This window comes from Eptatretus burgeri, chromosome 10 (genome assembly GCF_056783735.1).
Source record: "Eptatretus burgeri isolate ZD-2024b chromosome 10, Ebu_testis_v1, whole genome shotgun sequence".
Lineage (NCBI taxonomy): Eukaryota > Metazoa > Chordata > Myxini > Myxiniformes > Myxinidae > Eptatretus > Eptatretus burgeri.
The window spans coordinates 101529768-101543858 of record NC_140970.1 but is presented as its reverse complement, the minus strand read 5'-3'; the positions used below and the strand labels follow the sequence as shown (position 1 = coordinate 101543858).

At 45.8% G+C, this 14091-nt stretch overlaps 1 protein-coding gene across 7 annotated transcripts in view; it reads left to right on the top strand.

Moving 5' to 3' along the window:
- The window catches only part of NRF1 (nuclear respiratory factor 1), a 95445-nt gene extending 84289 nt beyond the window's left edge, over positions 1–11156 (top strand). For 5 of the 7 annotated variants that reach the window (XM_085899685.1, XM_085899680.1, XM_085899681.1 and 2 more), the window contains 2 exons: positions 7911–8038; positions 10225–11156. In XM_085899685.1, the coding sequence (XP_085755811.1) occupies positions 7911–8038; positions 10225–10397 (301 nt within the window). In that variant the 3' untranslated portion in view covers positions 10398–11156. The remainder of the gene's footprint in view (positions 1–7910; positions 8039–10224) is intronic. The other 2 variants (XM_085899684.1, XM_085899683.1) reach the window with 2 other exon arrangements.
- Positions 11157–14091: the final 2935 nt, after the last annotated feature.

Below are 14091 nucleotides of genomic sequence, written 5' to 3'. Positions count from 1 at the left end.
ATCACATTACTTTGCACCTCCTCCAAAGTTACGGAACACCTTGTACTCACTAACCCACACATACCACTCTCACTCACCCAACATGGATTCAGACTAAACCATTCCATGACCACTCTTCTCACAAACCTCACACAAAACACCTTTGATGGCTTCAACAATAGAAAACCATGACAACACACTATTCTTACTGCAGTAGACATCAGCAAAGCATTTGATGCCCTCCCACAACTCTTCCTCGCAAGCAAAATACTGGACACAAACATGCACAACAACAACAACAACAAATGCTGGCTGGACAACTACCTATCATGCAGACAGTCATTCGTAGTTTTAACAGCAAGTCATCACGCTCACGATATTTTCCGAACGTAGTCCCTCAACGCTCAGTCCTCTCCCCCACACTCATCTGTTAATGCACGACATTCCACAATCACCCGAGAACATACGAATAGCCTTGTATACAGTCGATATAACCATTACCTCCACTCAAAGCAACACCACCACCACCACATCACAACTTCAACCCTTCCTCGGCACCCTACAAACCTGGCTCTTCATCAACAGACTGAAAGTAGCCCCCTCAATATCAACAGTCACTATTTTAACAAATTACTACAAGGAAAAAATTCTGAATCTACTTTTATGGGTAGAATGACCCAACAATAGTTTTTAGGCCAAACTCCCAGTGGTGTGTGCCGACAAACATGGCACTCGTGATTCGTGTCTAATATCACAAACTCTTACAGAATCCTTAGCTTTCGGTGAAAATTATCCAGACAAGAGAAAGCAGAATGTGCTGGGCTGATGAAAATTATTTAAAATTGTTTTAAAAAGTAAAAGCGAAGTAATCTCGGCAGGCCCCAACAGTTTATCGATGATGTTTGTCAGTTTAGTTAAATTCCTGTAGCTAAGTAATCAAACTAAAAGGAAGTCTTGCGCATCAATAAGAACTTTTTAAGAAGCCAGTATTCACATCTCAAAAGGTTTGTTCACGCCATGTCTTCGAGGCAACTTGAGACTGGGCCCGCAATGATCGTGAAAGTTCTTTTGGCATTCTCATGATACCTGGCAGCCAAGAAATAATATGTCGCACGTATGTTTTTTTTTTAGGTATGACGTCACTTACTTCTTAACTGATGCTGTACACTGTACAGTCTCATCCGACAAGAGCAGAGCCTGCACTGAGACAAGCTCATTGTTGCACAGACTAGGGAATGTCTGCCATTTTTACTCCTTCCTCTCTGAAACACAGTTGTATGTCGACATCACCCTGGTGACCTTGAATCTACACAGCCCAAATCGGCCGTAACTTCCCTGAGTATCCTCGCTGGTGACTCTCACCACTCGATGCCCTGCCCATGACCAATCGGATTAGTTGTGACCACATTGTGATCATCTGTCCCGTATTTTATGGGACCATTCCATTTTATAACAAAGTGCAGTCCCGCTTGCAGCTTCATATCTTCCAGCGTGCCATTTGTCCCATAGTCTCAGTATTTTGACTCGCTTGTTTTTAAGCGGTTTAGCTGCATCACTCTTTGGTGCGTCCTTCCTTCCATCCGTCTGTTTATCATAAATGAAGAGGAAGAAGAACCTGTCTAACCCTCCGTGCGGGGATAACCAGTCGCAAGTTGATACCCACGTACAAACAGACCTTTATTTATTTAGTTCGTTTTTAAGCAGTGCAGCCGCTTCGATATTTGGTTCCATCCATCCTTCCTTCCATCCATCCAAAAAATAAAAAATGGGGTCGGGGCCATGATGGCATCACGGACGCCAGTAGTGGGATGATGTCATCACCCCTTGCTGTCGCATCGTACCACGCCACATTATGGAGCTTCCAAAGAACTAGGAAATTGGACGCATAAGAAGGCAATACTGCCAAGAGCCTGTCTCTGCACACCATATCAATAATTCAATGTATCAGTTTATCAAGTTAAGTTCACTGGGGGAAGAGGGTGTGTGGGTGAGAACAATGGGGACAAGCACAGACATCAATCACCGTGGTGTTTCACACGCTGTACATATATAATGTGACCAAAGAAACGACAAATTGCATCGCCGCTTCCTTCGGACACAGGCGCGATTTTTATGATTTATTTATTTATTTATTTTTGATCATGTTGCAGATGGCCTGTGCATAAACAGCTCGAGAAGAATCATCTTAACATGCTCTCGAAGTCTTATTGGTCATATTTAAATACATATAACCTGATAGCTTCAGGAGGCCTCTCTCCCTGACCCCCACAACATGCCCCTTCACCCTAAAAGGTGGCCTTTGGCCGTCCCCTTGACCCCTGCCTGTGTGTGACTTTTTTCTTGAGAGATGTTCATCCTGTGTGAACACGACTTCATATGGCCCAATGTGGCCCGAAAGACGACTCAAAGATGCCGTGTAAACTATCTTCATGAGGTTGATGTAGTCAGGCATGTTGAGTTTTGGGGCCTCCATGTCGTCATAACAGTAACATCCTCTAGGTCATTAAAGGAGTGAAAGTGAATTTTGTTACTTTTGTAGTGGGTGGGTGGGGGTCAATAATTAGAATTAAAGTCTTAGAATTAGCACCACTTGTACGTGGCCGTACGTGCGTGGCCGTACGTGCGTCACCGTACATGCAAAAAAAAAAAACTTTCAAACCGTGTGCCAGAAACAACCACACAGGCCGTTCCTTCGCTCTCGCGTGCCTGTACGTGCGTGCCCGTACGTGCACCCCCCCCCCCCCAAATTTTTTTTTCAAACAACCACACAGGCCGTTCCTTCGCTCTCGTAAACGACGACTGGATTGGGGCATTGTGTTTATCTGTAAATGCGCATAAGAAATCGAGAAATTATTTGAATACAGTAAGTCGTCACGATCCGAAAGTGGTGCGTGCCCGTACGGAATGTTCACATGCATTCCATGAATTATCGCTTGCATTGAAGTAACAACTGCTGTGATACTTACACACACAGAGGTAAATAAAATCCAAATTAAAATCAAGTTTACCTCCCTGTCTTTGCTTGCCATGACATTCGCTGCCATAGACCATTGCCACTCCTACGCCACGGTAACTAAATGGTGCCCTTTCCCCACCGGCCACGCCTACGCAGCAACGTGTCTTGTCATTGGTTTGGTAAATAAATGGCCGCAGCAACGTGTCTTGTCATTGGTTTGGTAAATAAATGGCCATAACTTGGGAAGCACTTGTCAGATTAATATCAAACCTTGAAAAGGCACATACTCAGGTCTCCAGCAATATAGCTGGCAAGTTTCAATTAGATCGGACCAGAGGTTGTCGAGAAACAGCGGACACACACACACACACACACACACACACACACACACACACACACACACACACACACACACACACACACACACACACACACACACACACACACACACATTGCTGGGATTATAGATAGATTGATGTTCACGATTCGGATGTAGTAAAACCAGCAGAGGACCTGTCCCATGAGCGATCTTGTTCTTAGCATGCAACACGTTGTTCTGACACATACCTTTATTTGGGCAGTGTATAGGCAACTGACACCGCTGTATATGCAAAAATAAATAACCCAGGTTACATGCATAAAGTAAAAACATACCTACTGTTAATAATTCAAGACACCTCACTGAATTGGAAGACGTGGGGACGGGAACAGTGTCGTGTAAATGGTGGAGACTTGTAATACCCTCCCCCACCTGGAGGCGGCGCTACTCGATACACATTTACACAGAGGATTTGCATCCTCTCCCACCCCCACTCTCCCCCCCCCCCAACACCACCAGCAAAGATAAAAACACCCCTATACATTAATTAGGGGTTGTGCTGATCATATGTAGCAAGTCCGTAGCCTGATGGAGTACTGCTCTCCCCTTTGGGCTGGTGCTCCTGCCTCCCACCTTTCTCGGCTTCACGCTGTAGAAACCAGGGCATTTCGGATCATCGGCATCTCCCGCAATGAGTCTGAGTCTTTGGGCCTCTCACTCAATCACCGCAGATTGGTCTGTGGTCTTTCTGTCTTCTACCGTCTCCTCTCCAGCCTTGCCCCCCCTGCTCTCTCTGCGATTTGTCCCCACCACATTTCCTCAGGGCGCTCAAGGTCAGCCAACAACCCCCTTCTGGTAAAACTACCAAAATCACTGCTCACCTTCACGCTTTCATTCCCCTTTTTTTCCTGCCTTTGGAATGAACTCCCTCACTCTATTCTTTCCCATTCTTCCCTCCAGGCTTTCAAAACAGCTGTTCACCACCACCTCTTATCATCCCCTATCCAAATCCTCGATCTTTTCTACCCCTGATAATCCACCCAAGCCCACTTCCTTCAAATTCCCTGCTTTCCTTCCTGAAAGTCCCTGTAATGTCCATCTTCTATTCCCCATGTTCCCCATCCCATCCCTCTCCCTTCCACAGATCTCCTAATGTGTCTGTTCCCCACTGTTTTGTCCCTCCCACTCCCGCCCCTCTTGTCTCATGCCCCCTTGATGTGTGTTGTGTGTTAGCTCTCATACGAGCCTCGACAAGGTATACAAAAAAAAAAGTCTGGATGTAATCGGCCCCAGAACTGTAGGAGGACTAGTGCAACAAGAAAACACACACACACACAAACCAGTCCATTAATTATAAAAAGGATATCCCTGTATTAAGTGCATGATTAGTGCAAAGTCATTCTTCGTATCACCACTCGGGACAGTGTAGTCAGATTTCATGAAAGACAGGTTAAGGGTGCCTTGTCCTGTTATCTCCTGTTTGAACTGAGTGGATCTGGGCTGGGTTGGAAGAATTGGTGACAGTTTCCCACGCACTCTTCCCATGTGCGCTGGTGTAATGGCCGGGTGTCTGTCCTGTGTGGGACTGCAAGCGACGCAGTGAGTGTTTGGAGCTGTGACTGTGGCACCCGGACATTGGCTCGCTCCGTAAGGTGATGCTGGCTCCGCCTGGGAGTCATGGAGGCGAGGCGGAGTGACAGGAGGCAATAAAGGTTGGTGAGCGGGAGGGCTCTCTCTCTCTCTCTCTCTCTCTCTCTCTCTCTCTCTCTCTCTCTCTCTCTCTCTCTCTCTCTCTCTCTCTCTCTCTCTCTCGTTCTCTCGTTCTCTCGTTCTCTCGTTCTCTCGTTCTCTCGTTCTCTCGTTCTCTCGTTCTCTCGTTCTCTGTCTCTCTGTCTCTCTGTCTCTCTGTCTCTCTGTCTCTCTGTCTCTCTGTCTCTCTGTCTCTCTGTCTCTCTGTCTCTCTGTCTCTCTGTCTCTCTGTCTCTCTGTCTCTCTGTCTGTCTGTCTCTCTGTCTCTCTGTCTCTCTGTCTCTCTGTCTCTCTGTCTCTCTGTCTCTCTGTCTCTCTGTCTCTCTGTCTCTCTGTCTCTCTGTCTCTCTGTCTCTCTGTCTCTCTGTCTCTCTGTCTCTCTGTCTCTCTGTCTCTCTGTCTCTCTGTCTCTCTGTCTCTCTGTCTCTCTGTCTCACAATCTCTCTCTCTCTCGTTCTCTCGTTCTCTCGTTCTCTCGTTCTCTCGTTCTCTCGTTCTCTCGTTCTCTCTCATTCGTTCTCTCTCGTTCTCTCTCGTTCTCTCTCGTTCTCTCTCGTTCTCTCTCTCGTTCTCTCTCTCGTTCTCTCTCTCGTTCTCTCTCTCGTTCTCGTTCTCGTTCTCGTTCTCGTTCTCGTTCTCGTTCTCGTTCTCGTTCTCGTTCTCTCTCGTTCTCGTTCTCTCTCTCGTTCTCTCTCTCGTTCTCTCTCTCGTTCTCTCTCTCGTTTCTCTCTCTCGTTTCTCTCTCTCTCTCTCTCTCTCTCTCTCTCTCTCTCTCTCTCTCTCTCTCTCTCTCTCTCTCTCTCTCTCTCTCTCTCTCTCTCTCTCTCTCTCTCTCTCTCTCTCCTCCCCTCTCTTCTTCTCCTCCCCTCTCTTCTTCTCCTCCCTCTCTTCTTCTCCTCCCCTCTCTTCTTCTCCTCCCCTCTCTTCTTCTCCTCCCCTCTCTTCTTCTCCTCCCCTCTCTTCTTCTCCTCCCTCTCTTCTTCTCCTCCCCTCTCTTCTTCTCCTCCCCTCTCTTCTTCTCCTCCCCTCTCTTCTTCTCCTCCCCTCTCTTCTTCTCCTCCCCTCTCTTCTTCTCCTCCCCTCTCTTCTTCTCCTCCCCTCTCTTCTTCTCCTCCCCTCTCTTCTTCTCCTCCCCTCTCTTCTTCTCCTCCCCTCTCTTCTTCTCCTCCCCTCTCTTCTTCTCCTCCCCTCTCTTCTTCTCCTCCCCTCTCTTCTTCTCCTCCCCTCTCTTCTTCTCCTCCCCTCTCTTCTTCTCCTCCCCTCTCTTCTTCTCTTCTCTTCTTCTCCTCGCTTCTTTCTCTCTCTTCCATGTCTCTGCTCATCCTAAACTTCTCCTTTCTACCTTGCTCGCTCTGATGAAGGACATGTCAGCCCCAAATGGTGGTGTCACTCCTTGACAGTGGAGCAAAGAGGACACCCAACTGCGCCAACACTGTTTCATTGTGCAAAGATGCAATATTCTTCATTCCCCAGCTGGTTTGATGTGAATCATCATTGTGTGTGGCACCTTAGCCAGTGAGCAAGTTTCTCTGTAATATTTATTCCTGCGTTTTCTGTGTCTGCCTTGTGCTGAGGTTCGTTCTGTAATTCTGTAATTGCGTCCCATCCAATAAATTGTCTATATTTCTTAAGACCACCCACGTGTCTGCCTCACGCTGTCTCGCCACGCTCGTGAAGCATTTCAGCTCATTGGGGTTTCCTGGAGGGGATTTGAATTATTTTAGGGGGGCTAACATAATCCTATAATTCACATCCCCTTTAGAGGTCTCTGAAGATGTCTGGTCTGATAAAACTTGGCGGAATGGGATTGCAATATAATTAATTGGGCGAAATTGGACATCAACGTGACCCATGTCCCGCATACTGGGGTGTGAACCGTAACAACCGACTGGCCCTCCTCTCGACTATTTTTGTGATAAATATGATCAAAAGAACACTTTTTTTTAATGGAAACATTTACTGAGCATTCCATTGGGATTGTTGGAGTTCCAAGTTGGTGGTTTGCACCAATTTTTCAGTTTATAGCATGCCTGCCCATCTCTCCACAAACTGCGTATTTTGAAGAAAAATATGATGTTTCATAAGAGGCCACCCTCTCGGCTCTCGGCTCTCGACGTGCCATGAAGGCATACCACGTCGAGAGCCGAGAGGGTGGTCTAACTGGGAAGACTGGAGACAACCACGCGATGCCCTCCTCTGGTACAAATGGCAAAAACTGGATGGTGCAAACAGCTGGACAAGGTGAGCACAAAACAACGTTCGATTCACAACACCACTCCCACACTCGGTGGAACCTGCGCCAATCACGCAACCCACACGTCACCATGCATGTCCAACCCGGAACATGGACACTGCAATGTTCGTGCTCAAGAAAAACAAAAAAAAACACAAAAAAAAACTAGAACAAACACTCACACATTTGCTCACCCACCCCCGTGCATACACCATCAATTCACGTGAACAAAAAGAGCAGTGCACACCAGCGATGATGTGATTGGCGTTTTTTTTTAATTTTCCTTATTGTCGGCACAATAAAAACACTCCTCAATTTGGACCCCTTTCACTGGCACATGACCAAAAGAGAATTGTCGCCTCGGGAATAAAAGCGGACACCTGCTGAGGCTTCCGGTGGAATGGCCTGAGGAAGCCCACCGGGAAGCGGGTGAAACGTCACCTGGGAACGCATCTGCTCTTGGTTGGTTATTACTCGAATATATATATATATATATATATATATATATATATATATATATATATATATATATATATATATATATATATATATATATATATATGTCTGAATTTTTGAAGACTGCAACATGAGCCTCCAAAACCTTTTCTGATGGGCATTTAGTGATGTGGTGAAATTACAGAATCTAATCTTGTTTGCATTTGTCTGCATGCCAGTGATGGTGTGGTGCATGCAGTGACATCATTGGCAGAGGCAACTATACAAGAAGGACAGCTTGTACTCTCAGGTGATGGGACAGCTATCACAGGTGTCCAAGATGCCAGCGGTATAGTTGATCTCTCAGGTCTTATTCTTTATACCTCAATATTTATATTTTATTACTCCGAATGCAATGTGAAATGCACGATGAAGCAATCGGTTCACTCGTCTGTCTGTCCACAAACGTCAGTCTATGATTGAGGAACAATTTGATTCCTATTCAATGTTATATTTTGAACACCGTAGAACACGAACCAGAGCATGAATCGGAACACGAACTTGTAATTTCGTTGTACTTTGGCTCTGAATTTGGAAAATTGTACCAAATATCGTCACTATCGCGCATGTGCAGAGAGGAGTAAGATCATTGTTTTTACTGCGTGTCTGTCTGTCTGTCTGTCTGGCAGTCAAACGAAATTGAAAAAAATTCCAAACACGAAATGTATTGTTTTTAGGGACGTCATAAAGGACAAGCAACAGGCACAAAGAACTAATTTAACCTGTTAAATAAAGTGGTGAAAAAGACAGTGCATCCATCGATCCATTGGGAACGTACTCTATTGAGCGCTGGTGCTGCCTAAGCGGTCTCCTGGGCTATTGGGCACAATGCTGGACGGGTCGCCACTCCGACATAGTATAACAGCATGCTGGCACTCATTTTGCCGACCTCGGAAGGAAAGGATGACAGGCAGAGTCAACCCCACCTGATGTTGATTTAGCAGCCAACAGGGCTTCAACTCAGGATCCTCGGATCCCAAGCCAGCCACCCGAAGCACGAAGCCAACACCAGGATTACACAGTGCATCAATGGCGGTAAACTTTTTGAAAAGGTGGATGGAGGTTATGTTTTCACCCCCTATCTGCCTGTCTTTGTTTTTTTTTTTTTGTCTGGACAAAATATCTCAAAAAGTTGTTGACATATTTGGACAAAATTTGGTAGAGAGCTTGGGTATGTGACAAGGACGAATTGGTTCGGTTTTTAGTGAAGATCCGGATCCGGATCTGGATATGAGAATTATTTAATTTCTAAAGTGATTCTTCACCATTGAGAAATAGGGCCTAAAACGACATATCGCACGATATCTCAAAAAAGTTGTCGACATATTCGGACGAAACTTGGTGGGCATTTTGGGTATGCAGCAAGGAAGAATTGGTTCGATTTTGGTGAAGATCCGAATCCAGATCCGAGAATTTTTAAAAGTGATTCTTCACCATTGAGTGATCGGCCTAAAACGATATATAGCATGATATCTTAAAAAAAAAATTATGGACGGATTCGGACGCAACTTGATGGATGAGTTGGTCAGGTGACGAACAAGTCAATTAAATTTTAATTCAGTTCCGAATCCAGATCCGGCCTATCAGTGGGATACAAAACGTAAATTAATCAGCCAGGCAGAGGTATGCACTCTACTTTAGAGCCCTTCTAGTTTTCGACAGCTTAAAATTTTTATTTTTATTTTATTTCAATTGAATTATATACTTGAACACTGGAGAACACAAATCGCCAGATTGGCAGTACTTGGACAAAATATTACGTCATCTCGACCAATCAAATGTGCCACTCGTGCTTTGAGCTTTGGGGGATATCGAGGTTCAGCCAAAATGACATCTCGTAGGAAATATAGATTGTGTTCGGAAACGCAAAGTAAGAGTTTGCAAGACACTTCCCATGCCCGTTTTCTCAAGACTCTGCGGGTTAAGGTGTTCTATTAACTCTGTAGTTTTAACAAGGCTTAAGTTGTTTTCGAAATTGTGTTGCATCCCTCTATCCCAGGCAAAAACGCTTGTTAGAATTGCAGTACTTGAGAGTTGTACTCTCAGATACTGTAGTTGGTAATAGCCCGACTTCAATAGTCTGCAGAGAATTACAATTTTTGCCTGGGATAGATGGGGAGCTTTGATGGGGAAACATAAGGGCCTATTTCCCCCTCATCCATGTTTCTTTGTTGTCTCTTCTGGCTGACTCTCCCGTCCAATATTCCCTCACCTGTACATGGAAGCATTAAGTGGCCTTGCACCGTCCACTTATCAGGCCAATCCCACCAGTGTGAACCTATTTCGTTTCCCAAGGCCCAGAATTGGTGCAAATACATCGTAAGACGAACGTTTGTTTTCCGATTCAGCACAGCATATAGATTAGAGACATGTACGTACCGTATTTGCAAATCTCCAAGTATTTGGACAGACCTCCTGAATGTGTACATGATGACTATTTGCTTAACTAGTGGTTTCTTCTCATCACGGCACACCCTTCCCGTTTTCCACCAGGTATCACCATACCAGTTCGCATGTACCCAACGGTCATGCCAAGTCTGGCATCAGGGGAGCGCGCAGTCACCATGACACCCACTTCTTCAGCAGCCATCACCACAAAAATTGAATCCGACGACAGCCCTATGGACACCGAATCAGTTGCAGTTGTCACTCTGAGCCAGACTTAGCAGTGAAAGAATATCTATGACCTTCCTATCGCATCTCGTAACTATGGCATGCCAACCCTTAACTGTGCAAACCCTCTCCCACAGTCCACACTCACCTCCTTCTCATCCACCATTTATGTTCTTCCTTCTCATCACAGTTTTCTCTCAATTTTCAAACCTTGCATTTTACTCACTATCTTTTCATGCTCTTCTCCACTTTATTTCTTCCCCTCCGCATTCTGCTCATGTTTGTCACTTCATCATCCAATGGTCCTTAAGCATCCTTCAAAGAGAACAATCGTACAGACGTACCTGCGAAGTGAGGTCAGACCGTCAAGCAAAGGTTGGCAGTCTTCTGTGTTGACATTCCATTGACGACTACACCGCTGTGTTTTATTCCACCACAAACGTTACCGTTGATCATACGAAGAGGATGACACAATGAGCGTCCGTTTACAGGATCTTGACCCCGGCTGGACCATTTGCCCGTTGGAGGAATGCATCTTTTTGTTTTACTTCGCGGATCTCTCACTTTCAGCGCGACGGCGAAGTACCGTGTCCTCAACAATTGCTCACCAAAGAAAGCACTCAGCTTGTATGGAACGTTCCCTGTGCAGATTGTTTTAATGTACATCCACCCCACCTCCATCGATTGTAATTATTTATACAAGGAGGTCAACAACAGCCATTTTACACATACCCTTATCAAAGTAATTTTCATGAACTCCTTCAATGTTTTTTGTGATGTATTTGCTTATGCATAAAGCATGTGACAATTTATTGTTCTGTTTTTTTTTTTTTTTAATGCATCATTTTTAGGCCTTTTCATTGTCACGTGCATGAGGGAGCATGAAGGACTCTCGTCATCACCACATATACGTTGTACGTGGCCCCAGAACAGACAAATGGTTGTTGGCCTTATTAAATTTTGGTGTGGCCCTAGAACAGCCAAATGGTTATTGGCCAAATTGAACTTTGGTGTGGCCCCAGAACAGCCGAATGGTTGTTGGCCTTATTAAACTTTGGTGTGGCCCCAGAACAGCCGAATGGTTGTTGGCCTTATTAAACTTTGGCACAGCCACAGAACAGCCCAATGGTTACTGGCCAAATTGAACTTTGGCGTGACCCCAGAACAGCCCAATGGTTGTTGGCCTTATTGAACTTTGGCGTGACCCCAGAACAGCCCAATGGTTGTTGGCCTTATTAAACTTTGGCATGACCCCAGAACAGCCAAATGGTTGTTGGCCTCATTGAACTTTGGCGTGACCCCAGAACAACCCAATGGTTGTTGGCCTTATTGAACTTTAGTGTAGCCCCAGAACAGCTGAATGGTTGTTGGCCTTATTGAACTTTGGTGTGGCCCCAGAACAGCCGATTGGTTATTGGCCTTATTGAACTTTGGTGTGGCCCCAAAACAGCCGAAAGGTTGTTGGCCTTATTGAACTTTGGCGTGGTCCCAGAACAGCCGAATGGTTATTGGCCTAATTGAACTTTGGCGTGACCCCAGAACAGCCCAATGGTTGTTTGGCCTTACTGAACTTTGGTGTGGCCCCAGAACAGCCGATTGATTATTGGCCTTATTTAACTTTGGTGTGGCCCCAGAACAGCCGATTGGTTATTGGCCTTATTGAACTTTGGTGTGGCCCCAGAACAGCCGAATGGTTGTTGGCCTTATTGAACTTTGGTGTGGCCCCAGAACAGCCGAATGGTTGTTTGGCCTAATTGAACTTTGGTGTGGCCCCAGAACAGCCAAATGGTTATTGGCCTAATTGAACTTTGGCGTGGCCCCAGAACAGCCCAATGGTTGTTTGGCCTTACTGAACTTTGGTGTGGCCCCAGAACAGCCGATTGATTATTGGCCTTATTTAACTTTGGTGTGGCCCCAGAACAGCCGATTGGTTATTGGCCTTATTGAACTTTGGTGTGGCCCCAGAACAGCCAAATGGTTATTGACCTAATTGAACTTTGGCGTGGCCCCAGAACAGCCGAATGGTTGTTGGCCTTATTGAACTTTGGTGTGGCCCCAGAACAGCCGAATGGTTGTTGGCCTTATTGAACCTTGATGTTGCCCCAGAACAGCCGAATGGTTATCGGCCTAATTGAACTTTGGCGTGCCTCCAGAACAGCCCAATGGTTGTTGGCCTTATTGAACCTTGATGTGGCCCCAGAACAGCTGAATGGTTGTTGGCCTAATTGAACTTTGGCGTGGCCCCAGAACATCCGAATGGTTGTTGGCCTTATTGAACCTTGATGTTGCCCCAGAACAGCCAAATGGTTATTGGCCTATTTGAACTTTGGCATGGCTCCAGAACAGCCCAATGGTTGTTGGCCTTATTGAACCTTGATGTTGCCCCAGAACAGCCAAATGGTTATTGCCCAATTTGAACTTTGGCGTGGCTCCAGAACAGCCCAATGGTTGTTGGCCTTATTGAACTTTGGTGTGGCCCTAGAACAGCCGATTGGTTATTGGCCTAATCGAACTGGGAGTGCAGACTCTGTTTTTGCATTAACTCCACAGTTGCCCAATGCAAGAGGTTGATGGCAGAATAAGATGTCCCCACATTAACAATCAACGGTTTAGTAATGGTGACAAAAATAACAACCAGTAATTGTAATGCTATTCAATAATTTGATATATTCAGGGACATGAGGTACAAATCATGACAGGCCTTAATGGTACAAGAAACAGGTATTTGACAATTATATAACCATCCCTCCATAGACATAGGCCTCCATAATAGGGGGCATAGGTTTGGAAAAATGGGAAAGCAAAAGATGAAATGAACCTCAAGCTGTGATGAACAAAAGTATTGGGAAGGTCGTGATGGGTTAGCGGAAAGTACAATGACAGCGCACCTCGTGGAATACATAGGGAAGGGGGAGAGGAGCACAGCGGTGCTCAATGTCAACCATGTCATAGCTGCTGACACTGCAGTCAAGATCATAGCTAACTTTGACGTGTGATGAGCTCAGGAGTTGTCCTATTTGCTTGACAGCTTGTTCAGGTCCAATCACCCTTAATGCCTAACTCATTGACTCACACCCTCTCAAACTGCCTGACTGCTCATAGTTAATGAATAAGGCCCGCTATAAACATAACTTTTGTATGGCCTGTGAACATCTGGTGCTTCATCAGGGATTCCCTTTTGGTCTGACAATGTGTCTGAGTGTGCCGTCTTCTCCGAGAGTTGCCCATCTGACTCTTGTTCTGCGAGGTGGACTGGGCAGCCGGATGGAGGAGGTGTTGGTCCCAGCCATGTTTTCCAGACTTTCAAGCATCCGGTTGAAGAGACAAGTGAAAGGTCAATAGTGTTCCTTCCTGATGGATCTGGGCAGCCTCCTGGAGGTGCTTCTTTGGGGAGCGGTCATGTATCGGGGAGTCAGTCATGAAGATGGACGTGGTATTCATGGAGGGTGCAGTTCTGGTCTGCGTTGTGGAGATGAGAGGACTGGCCTGAGGCTAGAGGACAAGCATGTAGGGAGTGGATCTCACAACGGGGGTTCCTGGAAGAATGACGTCAGAGAGATGGATCACTCAAATGTTGAGTCAACTGCCTGTGGATGGTTATCAACCCGCTACCATGAATATAGGGGGATCCCCTGCATGCTCATCAGGTGGTGGTAAGATTCATGATTGTTCTAGAGAATTAAATTGGGATTTTTTTTTTAGACTCAAGGTTGAGGATATGGTTGGAGGCTTAGGGAAGTGAGGCAT